This window comes from Argiope bruennichi, chromosome 5, assembly GCF_947563725.1.
Source record: "Argiope bruennichi chromosome 5, qqArgBrue1.1, whole genome shotgun sequence".
Classification (NCBI taxonomy): Eukaryota; Metazoa; Arthropoda; class Arachnida; order Araneae; family Araneidae; genus Argiope; species Argiope bruennichi.
The window spans coordinates 89811907-89832748 of NC_079155.1; the positions used below are offsets into that span (position 1 = coordinate 89811907).

At 30.3% G+C, this 20842-nt stretch overlaps 1 protein-coding gene across 1 annotated transcript in view; it reads right to left on the bottom strand.

The window, feature by feature from the left end:
* LOC129968317 (sodium/hydrogen exchanger 10-like) overlaps positions 1-20842 on the bottom strand; it is a 101825-nt gene that overhangs the window by 60377 nt on the left and 20606 nt on the right. The window contains exons 3-8 of the mRNA XM_056082172.1: positions 20582-20722; positions 16873-16986; positions 14925-15201; positions 10647-10784; positions 8564-8726; positions 1511-1592 (exon numbers count right to left, since the gene is read on the bottom strand). Coding sequence (XP_055938147.1) covers positions 1511-1592; positions 8564-8726; positions 10647-10784; positions 14925-15201; positions 16873-16986; positions 20582-20722 — 915 coding nt within the window. The remainder of the gene's footprint in view (positions 1-1510; positions 1593-8563; positions 8727-10646; positions 10785-14924; positions 15202-16872; positions 16987-20581; positions 20723-20842) is intronic.

Here is a 20842-nt window from a genome sequence, read left to right on the forward strand (position 1 = left end):
AAAATACACAAAATTAATTAGAAAAAGAGAAATTTCAGTAATACTGAAAGATATTACCGCTCAATGTAAGGTAAGTTGAAACATTTTCACTGTTACAACATATACGAATCTCCACTGGACAGAGATATAATTCATAATACATCCAAGGTGATTGTCGTGAAATGCTGTTGTTAAAGGAACATATTCGGTAACCGAGCATGAAAATTTAATAACAGACAATTAATTATCTGCCATTTCTATCTATAATTAATCATGCTTTAAGAATATCTGAGCGTGCAAAATATTAGACTGCTCTCAATATTAAATGGCCCACTCCGGGCAATATTTTAAATTAGTTTAACAGCGATGCATTTCATGTCTAATCGTTTTTATTTAATTGAATTAATGCGATGTACAAATTTGAGGTTGTAATTGAATATTGAGAATAAATAATCAGTATGAGGCTTTTTAAAAGATTTTTCCATCAAAATAACGTGAATTTAATTTGTTTTTTTTTATGTAGCTATTATATAGACATCAGATGATTGCCAAATGGCTCTAAAACATTTTGATGAAAGATTTTTGCATCTTATCTAATATTTTTTCTGTTCTTTATTCAAAGATATTAAAAATTTAACTGAAATTAAAAATAAAAACTTGACCCTTCACACGGCCATGTCATATTTTTCAAAAATAACCCCGAACAAAAAAGACAGTTTTTATATGTACTGTTTATGCTACTGACGATATGTGAAAAAATGGTAAGCATTAAATAGCTTAGGAAACATATAACAAGTCTTAAACAATATGTAAAATGCCGCAATGATATATAAATACCTGGTCATTTTAGGTAACGAATAAATTATTTTAATATCTAAATATACTTTACCTAGGCATCACGCAGTAAGGCAAATTACATTTACACAAATAATTAAAAGCTTTTTATTAAAAGAATTCCCTTAAAATTCAAAGCAAATGTCACTTTCGAAAAATAATTAAAATGGAGTCATGAAAAGTTTTTACTAAAACGCAGATGTTTTGTCACTTTCAAATCCAAAAGCAGATGTTTTGCCACTTCCGAATAATAACTGAAATGTAAATGGAGAATTTCTATCTGTGGCGAGCGTCGAAAGTCACGTGATCTCCTCACGATTCAAACATCGTTAGCTGTAGAATTTTAAACTTATATTATTTGTTTCTAGTAACTGCATATTTCTTACCAAATATGTGAAATATCAGTGTTTTTCTATTCTGCTTCCAAATGCTTTCTATATATTACCCAGGCATTTCCAGGTTTTTATATATCACCGATAACTTATCTATTGCATTGGAGTGATAAAATTAACGAATTTCCTAAATGGGATGAAATGTTCTTTTAATATATCTTGTCAATTTGGTGTATAAATTAACTTTATTTTTAAAAGAAAAAGTTAAGAACTTCGAATGCTATGAATAGATAAAAACGAAGGATTTAACTAAAGCATTTAAGTATAAAAATAAATCACGGCATATTTATATCTGATATTTTTACCTAAAAGTTTCAGCCAAGTCCTCATAGTAGGAGCATTGAAGACTAGTGTCAAAAATATGATTCCCGATACTTGAATGAGCAACTATAAAAAAAGTAAAAATGTTAAAAGCATAATTAATTTTATAAACAACGATATATTCTTTGATATTAAAATCTCTATATCTACCCTTGCTAATTGAAAAAAAAAAAAAAAAAAAAAAAAAAAAAAAAAAAACTAAAAGGATGTTTTGGTTATAACATGAGAAAAAAGAATTTATATCTTGATTAATAATTTTTTTATTTTTTATCACTCACTCACTCACTCACTCACTCACTCACTCACTCACTCACTCACTCACTCACTCACTCACTCACTCACTCACTCACTCACTCACTCACTCACTCACTCACTCACTCACTCACTCACTCACTCACTCACTCACTCACTCACTCACTCACTCACTCACTCACTCACTCACTCACTCACTCACTCACTCACTCACTCACTCACTCACTCACTCACTCACTCACTCACTCACTCACTCACTCACTCACTCACTCACTCACTCACTCACTCACTCACTCACTCACTCACTCACTCACTCACTCACTCACTCACTCACTCACTCACTCACTCACTCACTCACTCACTCACTCACTCACTCACTCACTCACTCACTCACTCACTCACTCACTCACTCACTCACTCACTCACTCACTCACTCACTCACTCACTCACTCACTCACTCACTCACTCACTCACTCACTCACTCACTCACTCACTCACTCACTCACTCACTCACTCACTCACTCACTCACTCACTCACTCACTCACTCACTCACTCACTCACTCACTCACTCACTCACTCACTCACTCACTCACTCACTCACTCACTCACTCACTCACTCACTCACTCACTCACTCACTCACTCACTCACTCACTCACTCACTCACTCACTCACTCACTCACTCACTCACTCACTCACTCACTCACTCACTCACTCACTCACTCACTCACTCACTCACTCACTCACTCACTCACTCACTCACTCACTCACTCACTCACTCACTCACTCACTCACTCACTCACTCACTCACTCACTCACTCACTCACTCACTCACTCACTCACTCACTCACTCACTCACTCACTCACTCACTCACTCACTCACTCACTCACTCACTCACTCACTCACTCACTCACTCACTCACTCACTCACTCACTCACTCACTCACTCACTCACTCACTCACTCACTCACTCACTCACTCACTCACTCACTCACTCACTCACTCACTCACTCACTCACTCACTCACTCACTCACTCACTCACTCACTCACTCACTCACTCACTCACTCACTCACTCACTCACTCACTCACTCACTCACTCACTCACTCACTCACTCACTCACTCACTCACTCACTCACTCACTCACTCACTCACTCACTCACTCACTCACTCACTCACTCACTCACTCACTCACTCACTCACTCACTCACTCACTCACTCACTCACTCACTCACTCACTCACTCACTCACTCACTCACTCACTCACTCACTCACTCACTCACTCACTCACTCACTCACTCACTCACTCACTCACTCACTCACTCACTCACTCACTCACTCACTCACTCACTCACTCACTCACTCACTCACTCACTCACTCACTCACTCACTCACTCACTCACTCACTCACTCACTCACTCACTCACTCACTCACTCACTCACTCACTCACTCACTCACTCACTCACTCACTCACTCACTCACTCACTCACTCACTCACTCACTCACTCACTCACTCACTCACTCACTCACTCACTCACTCACTCACTCACTCACTCACTCACTCACTCACTCACTCACTCACTCACTCACTCACTCACTCACTCACTCACTCACTCACTCACTCACTCACTCACTCACTCACTCACTCACTCACTCACTCACTCACTCACTCACTCACTCACTCACTCACTCACTCACTCACTCACTCACTCACTCACTCACTCACTCACTCACTCACTCACTCACTCACTCACTCACTCACACAATTATTCTTTAAATAATTTTAGAGTTAGTATATATGGCTTGATATTTTAGGAACACGCATACACACACATGGTAATATATATGACTTTAAATATATGTTATAATATAATGCTTGGAATTAAAGCGTAAAATATTCTGATGTAAATACAAAAAAAAAATCATTTTTCGCATCAGCTCTGAAAATAATATAAACATGAATTATTAGAATTCTAAAATTTTGTTCAAAACATACTTTTTTAATAACTAATATTATTGTTTATCAGGGGTAAATAATTTTTCTTAAATTTAATCAAAAAAGGAAACGACTTTGCTTTAGAGAAAAAAAAAGATTTATAAATCATTATACATTACATAATAAATAAATGAATTAATTTTTCAATCGCAATATAAAAATTTCAGTACATCAGGAACAAATATATCAAACTGAGTTGAAATCAAATGTATCAAGGCTGATGCTCTATCATCATACTTAAAATACGCTGAATGAAGACAGTTATGCTATGGAAGACATAATTCAGTAGAAAACCTGCATGAAATTTCATCAAAACACCTAGCGATATTCTGTTGAGACTTCTGCAGGGTTGAAGAGAAATGATGGGAAAGCATCTATTTATAGAACAATATTACATGTTTTTCAAAATGTTTCTTAATGACAATGAAAATATCGAGAATGATAACATCCGAGACATCGATAAATGAAAAAAACATTCAAGATGTCCATATTGTGTGATAATCGTAGAATCATTACTCGTGAATTATCAGTTGTGAGCCACAGTAACCAGATTAGTTCAATTCCATTTTAACTGTAAAACTTAAGTATAAGACACGCATCTGTCAAGTCAAGTAACTGCTCTTTGCAGAACAAATGGAAGACTGACATTCAGTTATGTGCAATCTTCTAAATTTTGTTGAAATTGATGTAAACTATTTGAAAATGGATGCAGCAGGGGACGAGAAATGGGATCGCTATAAAAGTATTTGGCTATAGTGAATAATAGAAGAACAATGCGCATTCAAGGAAGTTGAGGTAAGCTTTACCTCAATTTTCTCGGCTAATAAATATTATGGCAATACTGTATACAAATGTGTGAAATCTCTATTATACAGAAGTTACGAGATAAAGGGTTTTCACTTTCGGCACATTGAACATTAATGTTCAAGATAAATACATCTGAAACGTTCTTCACTTTACGTCTTTCAAGTTTGGAGATGAAGCGCCGGTTCTGATATTTATTAATTATATTTTGTATTAGAGATATCGATTCATTTAGAAGATGTTTTCACTATGGCAGGAATTTATAAGAAAGGGGTTTATTATCACAAAAACAACAATTTGTTTAATATATATATATATATATATATAGTTGTTTATTTTTGTCGAAGAAAAATGTATTAGAACGAAATGTATTAGAAAATTAGAACTACAAATAATGATTTTAATAATATTATATAAATAATTATATAAATAAACAATATAAATTTCCTCTGCAAATACAGTGGTGGTCTCTTCCATGTTTAAACTATATTATTAATTATTTTTAGTGTTTCTTCTGTACATTTTGTTAAAACTCTTAATTTTTATGTCTTGTAAGATAAATAAAATATTTAAAATAATTTATTATTATTTTTTTTAATGTTATTGCCATGTACTAAATAATTTCTTTAGATACATTCTCATACTCATCTGGAATTCCCAAGGAATTAATTATTGATAAAATCAGTGGAATAGAAAAATTTCAAAGAAAATATGACTATATTTAAAAAGAAACATTTTAACTTCTAAATGATAAAAAGGAATTTGTTTCAGAAGAAAAATTTAGAAAAAATATCGAGACATATTTTTTTAAACGTAAACGACCTCGACGTGATAAAATTATAAATATACAAGCAACTTTTTCTAAGAAAGAGAGTTTGGGGAAAGCAAAAATATCTAAAAAATAAGGACAGAAAATAAATATTCTTTTACATTTAATGCAAGAGCCTTTTAAAATTTCTTTGATACAAGAAGTAATAATAATGCCTTTTCCTGCAAACATGCTTTCCATAGAGAAAGTTTCTAAAAAAAAATTCTATAGTTTGTGAAAATTTGTCTCATTTTACTCTTAAAATTTGAAAATATTAAAAATGTTTTTATTATTTTTAAAGCCATTTTCCCAAGAATTAAATCAGCCAAGTATTTAACAATTGTAAAATGATCTTAATAAAATTTATGATCGGCATTTTTAAATAGTAAAACCTATTTTTTTAGGTACTACACTAAATAGAAGTTAATTCGATGAAATATAAAACCAATATAAATCTACCTCGATGAAATAATAAATCATTGATTCAATTATAATTTGAATAATAATAATCGAATGGTCTATAAAAATTTGAAATATTGGAATTTGAGATTATATGTTAAATATATATTTTGAAAGGATCAAATTATTTATATAATAATAGAAAATTACTTAAAACAGATGTAATTAGATATTCCACTTTTTTGTATAATCAGAAGTTTTCTTTATTGTTAGATGTAGACATGACATTTGTATCAAGTTTGATTGTGCCATTACATTTGAGAAATATTATATTAAACTGTTTTTTCTCTAAGCATTTTATTTTTTTCTTTTAATTCTAAAAAGATACTTCACGTATTTCCTACTCATTGGAATTGATAAAAACTTAACAACATGCTTTTTTTTTCCTGAATTGATGTTTGGTTCTAGGAGAGAGAAGCTTTTTGTACTGTTATTAAAAGAGAGTTTTTCAGGGATGAATGACTCAAAAACACTGTAAACAACGAAGAAGCACAAAATTATTTGCTAATGTTAAGAAACGTGGTAAAATTGTTCGTTTCTTAAGTGATCTTTTAAAAAAATATTCATCAGCATTTGGTTTGGATAATTATTACGTTTTCAGTAGATTTTTAAATTTTTTTTATATATTTAATGCATTTTACTCAGGTAATTATATCTTTATTCCATTATTTTTGCTTCATTTGACTAGAAAAAAAAATTATTTCAGTAAGTTAAATGGTTATATAACTGCAATATAAAATTATGTGTGAGATGCAGTTATCAATCATACTCTCAGGTGGAACTTTCCTATTTAATTCAAAAGAAAACGGAGTGGAAGTTGTCTCCTAAAAACTTTCTCGCATACTTTCTAACAAAGATGTAACTCTCCTCAGCCTGCATAAAATTGTGGAATTTGCATAAGGCTATGAACTTCACGATTACGCAGATTTATATTTTTAAGCATAAGGATTGTGCTTCGTAATACAGTAATGAAAACTGATACTTGAATTAATTATAGGCCATAGGCAAACAATAGTTATTAAGGATATATTTTTTTGGCTTGAATATAGTATTTACACTGGATCTTGCTTGGATTTATAGCGATTAATCGCTGACATGCTAATATACAAATATTAGAAAATCGAATATATATTTTGGACGTCTATTTTTCCAATCGGCTTGAACTCATTGAAATTGACCGATTTGCTTTAGTTATAGTCACAACACCTACAAAATTTCATGTATTCAATTCTTCGCTTTCTTTCACGCTTACAAGCCTAAGAACAGATCGACAATCAGTCGACCCTTTGACAGACATGATTCAAAATTTGTTGTGGATTTGCATTATAGATGTTATACATGCTTACCAAATTTCATATATCTAGTTCTTTAAGCTTTGTAATTATTATTTCACTTGTCCTCGGACGGACAAACTTTCTTTCGAAATTTGATAAAAATCTTTAATTTTATTGTTGACACACCAAATTTTATTCGTCTAGCGGTTTTGTAATAGATTCAAGAATATATAGACTGAATGATCAAGAGACCAAAATCTGTTTTTTTGGACTCCGGAAGATCTAAATCATGCAGATTCATCAAAATTTCGAGTTCGAATTTTCTGACGATCACAATACTTTCTCTGTGTATAATTCGCATATGAAGGAAAAAAAAAAAAAAAAAAAAAAAAACTGAGCTTTACCAGATGAAACAAGAAATTTTAGTATTTTAAACGTGTGGAAAATGTATGTTAATAAGTTTATGAAGTGTAAGCATATATAATATTATCTTAAAAGATTCATTTTGAGAAATTGTAGTTGTAGATGTGGTAATGATTATGATGACATTCCACACTATATTTTACATTGCCCTATTCTTCATCATTTGAGAAAACTTATAAAAACTAAATATTTTCCAAATCCTATTAAACAATAAATTGACTTTAGAAGCTCAAAATATTTTGGACTTCCTACATCATAAGGAAAACAGAATTTTCCAAATTGAGCAATAATTTTTCCTGGTTTGTCAAGCACTGTGGACAGTATCTAGTAAGTACAAGGGAAAAAATGCAAAAAGAACTCTATTAGGCCTTTTGTTCCTGATTCATGGATTCTACCTTAGACTGAATCATTGTATATATTTATTTTTCTGTTTGTTTATTTTTTCATTTACTTATTTTTTTATTTGTTTATTTATATTTTTGAGTTTTTTTTGTTTATTTACATAATTTATTTATTTATTTCTATTTTTTATTTTTTTCTTCTAAATTTAAATTGCATATCTTCGGTAAATTTATTATTTACAAATTATGTTTCAATGATGCTGTTGGAATATTATATAGACTCTTCCGCTTGGGATATTTAGACCTCTCCACTTTTTCTTTTTTATGCCTACTCTTTTTTTTTTTTTTTCGCTTCTAGTACACAAAATTATGAATTTTTTTTGAATAGCTAGTCTTTTGATAGCTATTTAAATTCTATTTTTTTAAATTTTATTTATGTGATTTTACCGGTGTAATGCCACTTTTGGCACACACCTAATCATCATCAGAAAACATCAGAATATATAATATTATGACGATACTTTTTCTTTGTCTATAAATTTTTTTGAATATAATAAATGAAATGAATACCAACTCATAATAAATGAATGCCAACTCATCTTTTTCTCTGATAATGTTTTTTTTATAAATTCTTTAAGGAAACGGTTAAGGATGATGTAGTTTAATAATATAAATATTACCTGATTTGCAGTCTCGGGTGACATGGAATGCTGAGCGATCAGGACGAGCGCCAATCCAACTGCTCCTCTGAGACCTCCCCACACAAGGACAAACCCATAGTCCCATGTAAAACCGTAACCAATTGATTGCAAAACAGGACTCAAAACAGCAATCATGACACCTCTGAAACAAATATCAGATCTGGTGATGCAAATGTCAAGAAATACTTTAAAAAGTGAATTATTCGAAAACTAACAAAGATAGAACGAGGCTGATTTGCTGAGAACAGATAGAAATGAAATCGAGTTTCTTTGTTAAGATATCAAAAATTAAAAACATTGATTTGGAAATATCAAAAAGGAAAGAATCAAATGATATAAAAAATGAAAGAATTAAAGTTGAAAAAAAAAAATCAGATTTTTCTAGAACCGAAATCGTCACAGGCAATAATTGGAATCGTTTGCACTACCATATGCTACTGAGTCTATATCAATAGACATGTTTAATGTTTGAAGGCAATCGCGTTCTAACTTGATCTTTTTTACAACATGACCTCCAAGATTATCCGATTTGACATATTGTGACTTTGGGTTTTGAAAACTTTTAAAGTAAAAAGTTTACAACTAACTACTGACATCAATATCAAAATTCAAAGATGTCATCCAACAACAAGTATCGCTCATACGGAAAGAAAATTTGCTTCATGCTGTGAAGAGAATGGTTCCTCATCTGACAACAGTGTTGCTGAATGACCAACAGCGCGATCCGACAGTTAATCAGATCTGCTTACCATCGTAATCCGATAGGTAATCAGATATCTCACCCTAAATCTTCAACTTCAATTGTCGATAGAAAATAAAAATTCTAAAGTAGAATAAATGTTGAACTACATGATAAAAAAAGTCCAGATTCATTTTCATCTGTTATATACAAACAGCATCTTAATATATTTTTAATTTCCGAATTCTTTGTTGATAAATTTTCCAGCCATCCACTTACAAAAGCTAGTTTGACAGCAGCTGTCAGTCGCAAAATATTTATCTAAGATGTCAGTAAGCTGAACCAAACTTGTCTACCTACTAGACATTTAGTAAAATTTTCTTTACGTTCATGGAGCTGATTTGTGAGCTTTATTGCAGTTTCTATAGTTTATAAGAGTAAAACATTTCAATTACCCAATGTATTAGCTTAATATTAATGATTTCGTATTCAAGTTAAATGAAAGCTTATTAAAATCATAAAGCTGCATTAAGATTTTCGTAAATAAACATCAACGCAATAAATCAATATCATCATCATCAACAAATTATGAATCAGTGAATTGAAGTATGGGTGCTTAATATTAATGACGTCGTAAGCAGGTTCATGGAAAACTTATTAAAATTATAAAGCTGTGATAAAATGTTCGTAAATAAAAATAATCAGCATAATAAATCATCAGCATCAACAATAAATTGCCAATCAAAGAAGAGAAATATAGGTGCTCATTTTCAGCAATAAGATTTTCGTAAATAAACATCAACGCAATAAATCAAGATCATCATCAACAAGGAATTAAGAAACGATGAATATGACTATGGGTGCTTAATACAAATGATTTAGTTACGCAAGTTAACTGAAAACTTATTTTGATTGTAAAGCTGTGATAAAGTATTCGTAAATAAATATAATCATCAACGTAATAAACTTTCAACAGCAAATTATCAATCAAAGAATAGAAATATAGATGCTCATTTTCAGCAATAAGATTTTTGTAAATAAACATCAACGTAATAAATCAAGACCATCATCTACAAGGAATTAAGAAAAGAATTAAGAATATGACTATGGGTGCTTAATATAAATGATTTTGTATGCAACTGAACTGAAAACTTATTGAGATTATAAAACTGTGATAAAGTGTTCGTAAATAAATATTATCATCAACGTAATAAATTATCAACAGCAAATTACCAATCAATCAATAGGTATATATAGGTACTCAGTTTCCGCCTGGCAGTAAATTTTAGTAGAATTACGCATTTATTTTTTTTCCTGTTGAGAAATTCGCAATTTGAAATAAAGTGTTCAGTTTTTACGATAACTTTTAGGATTCATTTTTACCTGAAAAATGTGACAGCAGCGTAGGTGGCAATTATGAATCCAACATCACCAAAATCTATGACACTCCGAGATGCTATGATAATACCTACAAAGGTGAATATCAATGTGTTTGCCCAAAAGCTGAGTGTTTCCCAGAATCTGAAATATCAGAATGTTATCATATTAGAATGCATACATTATTTACATTATTAAATTAAAAAAAAAAGGTTTTGAAATACCTAAAACTTTCTATGCAGATTGCAATTAATAAAGGAATTTTTTTAAATTGTTCAAATAGTAAATATCTGGAATATTTCATGGAATAAAAGCAAGCTTATAGTGGAATATCAAATCTCTACTATTCTCTTCCTAATGATCCATTTCATGCCTTGCACTTTCGGTGAAAAATTAATTCTTACTATCTAAAATCAGTTCAATTATGTTATTGATGAGTTTGTACGATTTTTTCTCGAATACACAGTGTAGAGAAAGTATAGCAATCCTCAAAGATAACTCAAAGACGCTTTGATCTAGACGAATGAAATTTGATATGCGGTTTTTATATCAAATTTGAAGATTTCTATTAAATTTGGAGTAATTTTCAGTTCAGATGAGGTCCGGTTGTCTGAATATAAGGTAACACGATATTTACAGAAAGAGAGCTAGATTGATAAAATTCTCTTCACAGATTTAACATCTATAGTGTATATAACTATCAAATTTTGAGCCACATCCAATGAGGAGTTGACCGTCTGTCGGTCTGTACTTTCAGAAACATGTAGACGCGATAACTTAAAAATACAATAAGTTAAATATATTAAATTTGGTATAGGATTTTGTAATTACAAGCGCAATTTTGTGCCTTTGTTTTAATCGGTCGAAAAAAAACCTGTCTGAAGCAAAAATTCGATTTTTGGGTACTATTTACCGCATGGCAGGGATTAATCGCCAAAAAACTCGCCAAGGAGGAAACAATAGCAAAAAGTTAATATTTTGTAACTATTTTATGCTAGTACTATGCATGGCGTTTTCTGGCATGACAAGCTTATCAGAGAAAATACGAGAAAATTTTGAAGAGATATTTGCCGCCGGTTTATGATAAAATATTGTTTTGCATTAGTAATTAATATATTCTCTAATATATAACACATAATCAATATATAACACATTATTCATATACATATTTAAAAAAAAAATTAGAGCAGAAAAGTACATATTGAAATTTCAGATAACCTGGTTTAAAGGTATCATTTTCGAAAAGAAAAGTAACATTATAAAAAAGTCGAATATTACTAGAGGAGCGTATATATTTTAAAAGAAGAAAAATGAATTAACATTTTGAAAAATGTCGGAATTTATGATCTCAATAAAATGATAACATAAAATAACCTAAATACACTTTTTACAAAATCTAAAGGATATTTTAAAATAAATAGGAAGTAAAAGAACATGATTTGTTTTCATAAAGCAAGTGTTTCCGGATTATAACTTGCTTATTTTTCTGGTGTTCGGATTTAATCTCAGAAATAAAAAAAATACTTTTGTATCACTTTCTATCAATTTTTAAATAGTACTTGATTTTTTTGACCGAATAAATAAACAATGCATAGTTTAAATTGACAATCTTGTTTGTGATACGAAAACAGATTGTCTGTTTAAAATATACATTTTCAAATTTATTTTGTGACTGGATGTAGTCTAAAACCAAATTTGGCATAGCTGTTTTAAATACTATGTTAAGGGATACCTTGATTTAAATACTTTGTTCAAGGGATACCTTAATTTAAATATTTTGCTTGTTGAACTATCCAGTACCACTTTGAAACAATACTAGGGATATTTTGGGAGTTCATAATTTTGAGTTGCTATTTTAAATAACTTGGACGACATCTGAGCTGAATTGATGATTTTTGATTGCTATTTTGTTTTATTTTGTACTTCAGATGTCTGGTGGGAGTAATTTGGTTGGCTATTAAATTAAAAATAGTCAAAATATTATATTAAAATTTAATATGTATTTATTGGCGTTAGTTTGACTACTAAATGGTTTTTTGTCGCCGTTTCCTAAAGATTTCAAAAAAACTAATTTTAACTACTGTCTATCCACGACAAGAACACTGCTAGACAATCGTCTATGTTTACGGCGGGCGTTATAGAAACAGGTTTCGGTAGGGACGATCCATTTTGAATGGGTAGAATCGGACAGAAGTCAGGGGGGTATTCTTTTTCTTGGCGTCAATGTGAAGCGATAAAAGAAAACCTGTTGCTTATTCGTCTTCTCGCTTTAGTCGCAGTTGCACGTATCTTTATATTCCCTTAGCTTACTTCTTTTATATTTTATTAATCTTTTCTTTGGTTAATATTAACTGCATTTCATTATATAATATTTTTTTTGTCTCTTAAATTTTGACATCATTTAAAAAAATATTATTCAACTATATAATGGTATGAAGAAAATATTATATTATAGATAGTGCATTACTTTTTTTTTCAATAAAATAAAGAAAAATAGTCATTTATTCAGGCTTGTTTTCTCTCCTCCCTGTTGTTTCAATAGCTTTCCTTCTTAACTATGATTCCAAGAATCTAAAAATTTATGCACGTTAATGTGAGTTAGAAGGATTAAAGTATTTAACGAGATTCCTTTCTACTCAGGTGCACTGATTGTGATAATAAAACGGTAGCAGATAAGTATTCTCAAACGGCATTGATGGGCTTTGAATAGAAATGTGAAGAATTTTCAACCGCGAAATGATAAAATGCATGCAGGAATTTGGATCCTTTATTGCTTCGAGCTCATGATTACTGATATACATTGAAAGGAAAAGCTCATTTATCACTCTATTATTTGAATTGACAGTTCGTGTGAAAAATTTTTTTAAATAATTGTATTTCTTTTTCAAGCCGGGGGAAGTGAATAATCTGGAATACAAAAACAAACTTTTACCGCGTTTTTCGTAGAATAATGTAAAGCGATGTTGTTCTTATTTAATCGGGTTCCTTTAAGTCTGGGACATCTGGCACGTGCATGAATGAACACTTGAATTATCATCAAATTCAGAATACTTTTACATATAAACTTTATTAATTATGCTGTAAAAAGCTTGTGCATATTGAAAATAAGTTACAAATCAAAGTTTGATTTTTTAAAATCTGAAAATTGATAGTATGGTAATCGTTAATTTTATGTTTCGGGAAACAGTATATACATCAGAAAAATAAATAAATATAAATTTGGAAAGGTTTCAAGCATATTTAACAATAAACATTTTACTTTATAACAGAATAAAAGCAACATTTTATAAAAATTATGAAATAATTACGATTAATTATGTTATAGTTTTTCTGTTAAATTAGACAGATTACCTCGCGTTTGCTGCGGAGACTTTGATATTAATAACTTATATAAATTTAAAACAAATGAAATGAAGACGATTAATGTTTTGTCATACATGATTTTACTTCTTAATTATTTTTTCTTCTTGTGCAGTCGTTAGACATACAAATAATTATTCAGTTTTTCTATTTGATTTGTTTTGTTCTTTGTATACATATGACAGGAATATCAGATATTTTCAATATTCCGAGTATGCAAATGATTTTCAGTTAAGTGAATTATTTTTAAAATTTGTTTTCAAGAATTAAATGCAATAATACCAAATATAGCCAATTTGGCGCTAAACGTGCCAACGTAAGAGACTTGAATTAATTTCTACCTCTGCAAAATGAACTCTTCCTACAGTAACCTGTTTCTATAACGCCCGCCGTAAAGATAGACGATTGTCTAGCAGTGTTCTTGTCTTGGACAGACAGTATATTGCAATAACTTGGACAAATAAATAAAACATTAATGCTAAACTGAGTGACATTACATAGGCAAAGAAATAAATTAATTTTAACATTTTTTTAAGCAAATGTGTATGATAAATATGCAAAAATCTATTATTATGTCTCCTTTATGCATAGTTTGCAAGCATTACGTGAAAACTTTAACTCGTTTTTAAGAATTCATTTGAAAGATTTATTTCAAAATGTGATGTTGATGAGCGATTTTAGTATAAGATCAATATATCTAAATTATAAAATTCTAAGATTTCCGTTTTTTAATTATTGTACTCATGTATATATGGCAGAGAATGATTTTTCTCGACAGAATGATGTGGAGATGCGTCTGAATCTGGAGATCAACCCTTGATGATCCTACTCTGTATGCTTTCTTCTCAATGCGAGAAGTAAATATGAAACTCTACTCAATCTGACAATTTGAAATGAAAATATATTTTTGAAAACAATACTGACTGATGAATCGTGCTCGTTTCTTCCGTTTCATAATTGATACTGCTTTTGTAGGAAGCCACGTTGACGCCCAAAACGACCACTGAGAGGACGCCTGAGACCCCGAGAGTGACTTCACTTGTGTAGTAAGTTAGGTAGGCAATGCAGAAGGTGAATGTGACTTCGATATCTGTGTCCAGTTCTATTCTTTTGAGCAGAATCACAGTGCCCTTGGATATAAGGTATGCAACTGCTATGGATACGCCACAGTCGTAGAGGAAAGTAGAAACGATTCTTTCCACTACGGAAGAGAAGAGGATATGCATGCATTTTCATGTTATCTTTAAGAAATATTTCCATGAAATGAAATGAATTCAAGCAACTGCACAAGCCATTTAATATTGTTTTGGGGAATGCTGTCTTTTTTTTTTTACATTTTCAAGATGTTCCAAAATTAAGTAGAATCTTATTTGCTATGCGCACATCTCTTAAGAATAATAAGAATAATACCACACATTCGTGTGAATTCTTGAGAATAATGCCTCACATTTATGACATAATTTCAGTCATCATCATTTCCTTAAAATAAATCACTTTGAAAGCTATAGATCTTTAAAACTTTAATTTTTTGACGTCATTATTTTATAACCGAAATCCTGATGAACATTTTAAGATATTGCACATGTGTGTACGTTAATTAGTTTAAAAGATATAGTCAAGAATTTGAAGGTCACTACTGACTTTTTACTCATAAACGTGAAAGTCAGCAGTATTTGATTGTGTTATTCTTGAATAGATATGCCTAGTAAAAGATTTTTTTTTACTTTCAAGTCATTTTACTTTCAACACTACATTTTCAGAGCTTGTGAGCAGGATTATACAAAACTGATTCATCGTATAAATATAAAATTTTCTAGGCATGCTTATACACACATAATAAAGGAAAATCATGTAAAATCAAAGCATTATTATGTAATTTTTTTTTCAGTGTTTCCTAATATGTTGAAAATGTTTTAAAAAAGCGTTATTAGGTTTAACAACATAAAAAAGTTAAATAACGCTACTAAATCCATTAAAATATTTATCATTTTGCATGATTAACAAGTTTGGTAATAAATTGGTGTAAAATTTGTTAACATAAATTGCTTATTTTCTAAAAACACCTTGCGCGAAGCAAATTCTATCTTCGACCATTCATACAGGACATGTACTTTTGCATATCTATTTTAATTAATTATTTAACTAACTTAAAAATTTCTAATTATGAGATTAAATGTTTTATAAGACTGTGGTAAAAAGTCTATTAAGTTTAATAATGTTAGGGAGAGTCACATTTGATTAGCTTTCGAGGTCTATTTTAGATGTTAAAGCTCCTATAGCTTCTTAAACAGAATTCTTCTTGTATGAATATTATTCTTATAATGTTGTCGAAGGAAAATTTTTATATTCAGTTGCCTGAGAGTAACCTAATCATCAGAATATTTACAGCCTAGCAATATTAACAATTTAAAAGACTGCGTACTTTGGAAAACGTGATGCTAACTTTTGTAAAGCTCCAATTAATTACTTAAAACAATATTTTTTTCATTTAAGTTTCAGACGGATTAAGTTTCAGACGGACGTCTATAAACCTGAAACGAAATTTTATGAATAAATGAGTATGAGGTCGAAAATACTTCGTAATGACAGAATTATTCGTGAAATAACAAATCTGACGAATCCAGATCAATATTTAAACGTGTTTGCTACTTGTAAATAAGGACATGTTCCCTTTAAAATATCTGAGAGATACGATAATAAAAATGTTTTCTAACTATTTTTTTCTTTTTTTAGGATAACGAAGGCACTTGGAATAAAGTGAGAGCCTCCTTGTTTATTTTGATAGAATCTGCTGTAGAAATTTATGTGTTATAAAGCGTTAACAATCTTTAAAATGCATGCAAGAATCTTGTGGAAAGTATGAAATCCTTACCAGAAAACTCGCCCCCTTCGTATACTTTTATCAAAGAATCAAACAAAACGATGGCGGTTCCATCGTTCAGTAATGATTCTCCTTCGATGAGCGTGGTTAGGCTGGAAGAAATACCTTTGAGAGAAAGATGCAAAGAAATTTGAAAGAAAAAGAGTTATTAGCGTTAAAAGGAAAAAAAAAATTGATTGAAATTCATTTAAAAAATAGTGTAGAAACAAAAGATAATACATGATCTTTTTCGAAAGTATGTTCAATAAATACTTTTAATGCTCTTTCAAATTTTTAAGGATCATCATATATTGAGAAAAAAAAGTTATATCCAAGCTTGTAAAGTGATTATACACTCTTTAATTAAATTGTTTATAGTACCTATTAGCTGAAAAGTCAAACATTGACTTGTTGATCTCTTAAACATCATACAAACTAAAGAAAAATAATCTGTCACAATGATGTCCATCATCTTTTATTTAATGCAAGAAATGACAAAAGTAAAATGATTAAAAAGCACTAAATTTGTTTGGATGGGATTTCTAAAATTTTTACTTCATGAAATATACCAAAAAGTAGTCTTCGGACAAATTTATAGTTCAGGTTAATATAATGTCAGCAAATTGGAAAAAAAATTGTACATTTTCATTTCTAGCAGTATTACTTGGAAATCTGTTAAGAGTCCAGAGTTCTTCATATAAGATAATTAACTTATATGAAGATATCTGTTAACTTATATGAAGATAAGATATCTCTTTTAACGGAATGAATTTGATGCTTTCTCAAAACTAAAATAGAAAATTTTAAAGTTTAAAATGCTATATTTTTTCCAAACAATTTATATTTAAATAGCAAGTACAGGACCTATTTAGTAGTAAGAATTACGCAGATATTTTATCGGCTTTTTATTTTAACAGTAAGAGTATAAACTGAAATGATCTTCTATGCAATGTTCGTCATTATTAAAGCACATTTCTTTCCTTTTATCAAATGACGATATTTGCTGTGAAATAAACTACTGTTATATAGCGTAAGATTGATAAATAAGCAATTATCTTTGGGTGCTAAGTCAGAGCTCGAACACAGGTAATTCGGTTTTTCTTGCTTGGTTCCTCGATTTTTCTTGCTTAATTTTCCTTTATTTGTACCAATGTTATTGACGAGAAATAGCAGAATTTAAGAAGAAAAGTCCTGTAGTTTTAAATAGGATCCTAATGCAACATATTTAAGGTATCAGCTATCGGCAAGAATTCAATCTTATTTCAGAAATCAGTACATATTTTCACCCTGACATGATGGTTTTGAACTTGCAGAATGTTGCATGTCGTCAATTTGTAGACAATTGCTGGAATTTTGGAGCTGGTTAGTAGATCAACGTCTTGTCGCGAGTTAGAATTTAATTAAAAAATCGTAAGCTCTTATGGAAAAGGAATTTTAATCTTCAGTTTGACTTCTTTCAAGAAAGAACTCATGCAACTAATTACAAAGTATAAACTGTGTTTTAATATATTCAAATATTACATGAAAAAACTATTTAACGTACGCATTTTTATATTATAATTTATGATTCGATTATATTTTATTTCTTAATAGTTCATTAGACCTTAGTTTCCAGAAATGTCTTGTACGAAGATTTAATTACTTCAAATAAGGTTCTAGATTATCAATAGAACCATTTTTTTTACGAACAGAATACTACGTATCATGACCGATGCATCTTGCAACATCAAGAATGACGTAATCCAGTCCACTGTGAGACTTGAGTTTTCAAATCGACACTGTTAAAGAATATATCAAACAGATATACAGAAAACTCTTCCCCAAAATTGCCAAACACTTGAGTCCTTTTATCAACAATAAAACTGGATGCACGTGCAATAGCGGAAAACCTTTCTGTTTACGATTCACAACAAAATTAATACATCTATGGAACTTCCTTAGTCTCATTCATGAAATGATTTCATTTTGTTCTTTATAAATCCCATTTATCTTTTCCTTTTTTTTATCCTTTATAAATCCCATCAATCTTTATAAAGTCATTTCATTTCCCTTTATCTCCTTATCAAATATTTCACACGTTTAATGGTTATGGTCATCTGTTTACTCTGAATTCTTACGCAAACTAAGAAGGCTCATTCTGAGTAGAAAAGTGTGTGCTGGTTTTCAAAAATGCATTTATATTTACTTGTTAAAATATAAAATAATTATTTATGTAAAGCATATTCCTTTCTTTAAAAACTGACACTCATCTGATAAATATTTTTTAAAAAAATTTGTAGTATTTTCATGTTTTATCACGATAAAAATTTTATCAGCGCTTTTATTTTTGTACGTCTTAAAATCTTTTCACGCAGTTTTAAAATTTATCTAATAGATGGCGCTGTGATATCTCTCAAAAAAACATTTTTTCAAGCGATAGATGCAATTTATGTTTTGTTTGCATTGAGAAGGATATATTTGGAGAAAGAATTGGATTATATCTAAAGATGAGCGGGCTTGGATAGGGACCTCAAGGCGTAGAAAAACACAATAAACATACTGAGAATCTTGATTCTTATTTTCTTAATGCTTAGTTGCTTCTAAGAAAAGGGTGATATGTATCACATGATCCTGCAATTAATTGTTACCTGGATAGTGTACAATTATCAATAAATTTAACCCTTAACTGGGGAGGTGCGGTCTACGAGACCGCATTTCATTTAGACTCAAATTAAATTTTCTAATGAATGTATTAGTATGAAAAACTGCCAATATATTTTGCAGATATTTTTCTTGATATATAGATATGTTTTAGAAATTTTTCAAAATATATTGTCATTGAAAAAAGTAAATGTGTTGGAGCATACATTTTCTTCTCAAATTACATGTTACAATAAATAATATTCTTGAAAAAGCATATTACTTTTTACTTTTTAAATCATATTTATTTTTACAGTATATGAAGGTATGTAGAAGACAATATAATGTAAAATTCAACAATTATATGAAAAATAAAAAAAATTAACAATGGGTAAAATTGACCCTTTTTTTATCGGCTTGTGTGACTTTCATTGCACGGTTTTCTAGGACATTTTAAACATAAAGGTTAAGAACTAGTATAAGAATCAACCTACAAATTCTGTATATTATCTCTTGATATATTAATATATTTTATAAATTTTTCAAAATACATTATCACTAGAAAAATTGATTATGTTTGAACATACATATCAAAATCAGTTCAAAGCGAATTTTCATCGAAAAGCTCTTCTGTACAATTATCCTTATCACTAAAACCACTTTCTGCTTCATTTAAAAGTGTCTGGAGCACTGCTTCATAATAGGATCAGTAAACTTGATGATATTTCGGGCCCCAAGTTTTAGCGCCATCTTCTAAGCCTTGTTTATCACTGCGACACTAACAGGGAGATGCGGTCTTAGAGACCGCGCTCGAAGAAATAACTGAATTATTTAAAAAAGCATCAGCTGAAATCGGCTGAAAAAGTGCACGTGTATTGAAGGTCACAAAACAGGAAGCTACAGGGTCAATACATTCAATTGAGCTAAAAATAGAATAGGGGTGATAGAAAATCCATCGCTAGCGGTCTCACAGACCGCACGCCCACAGTTAAGGGTTAAGATATTTTGTAAAAATAGTGATAACCTATATTTAGCCATAATGGTCGTTTTCACTTCACTAGTCCTATTTTCTCTACTATACAAATATTTTATTTGTACTTACTACATTCTTTAAGTAGAGCGACAACAGCAACTGGATCGGTTGCACTTAAAATCGCTCCGAAAACAAAGCAAATGCTCCAATCCCATCCATATTCACCAAGTATGTACCTTGCGAAGACAGCAGTCAACGAAGTGCATAATACTGTAAATGCATTTCATTTTTATTATAATTTAAGGTTTTTAACACGCTAATAGCTAAGTGAAACAAGTATGCATTACAAGTAATATAATGTTTGGATCTGTGAATCACTGATGCGTCACT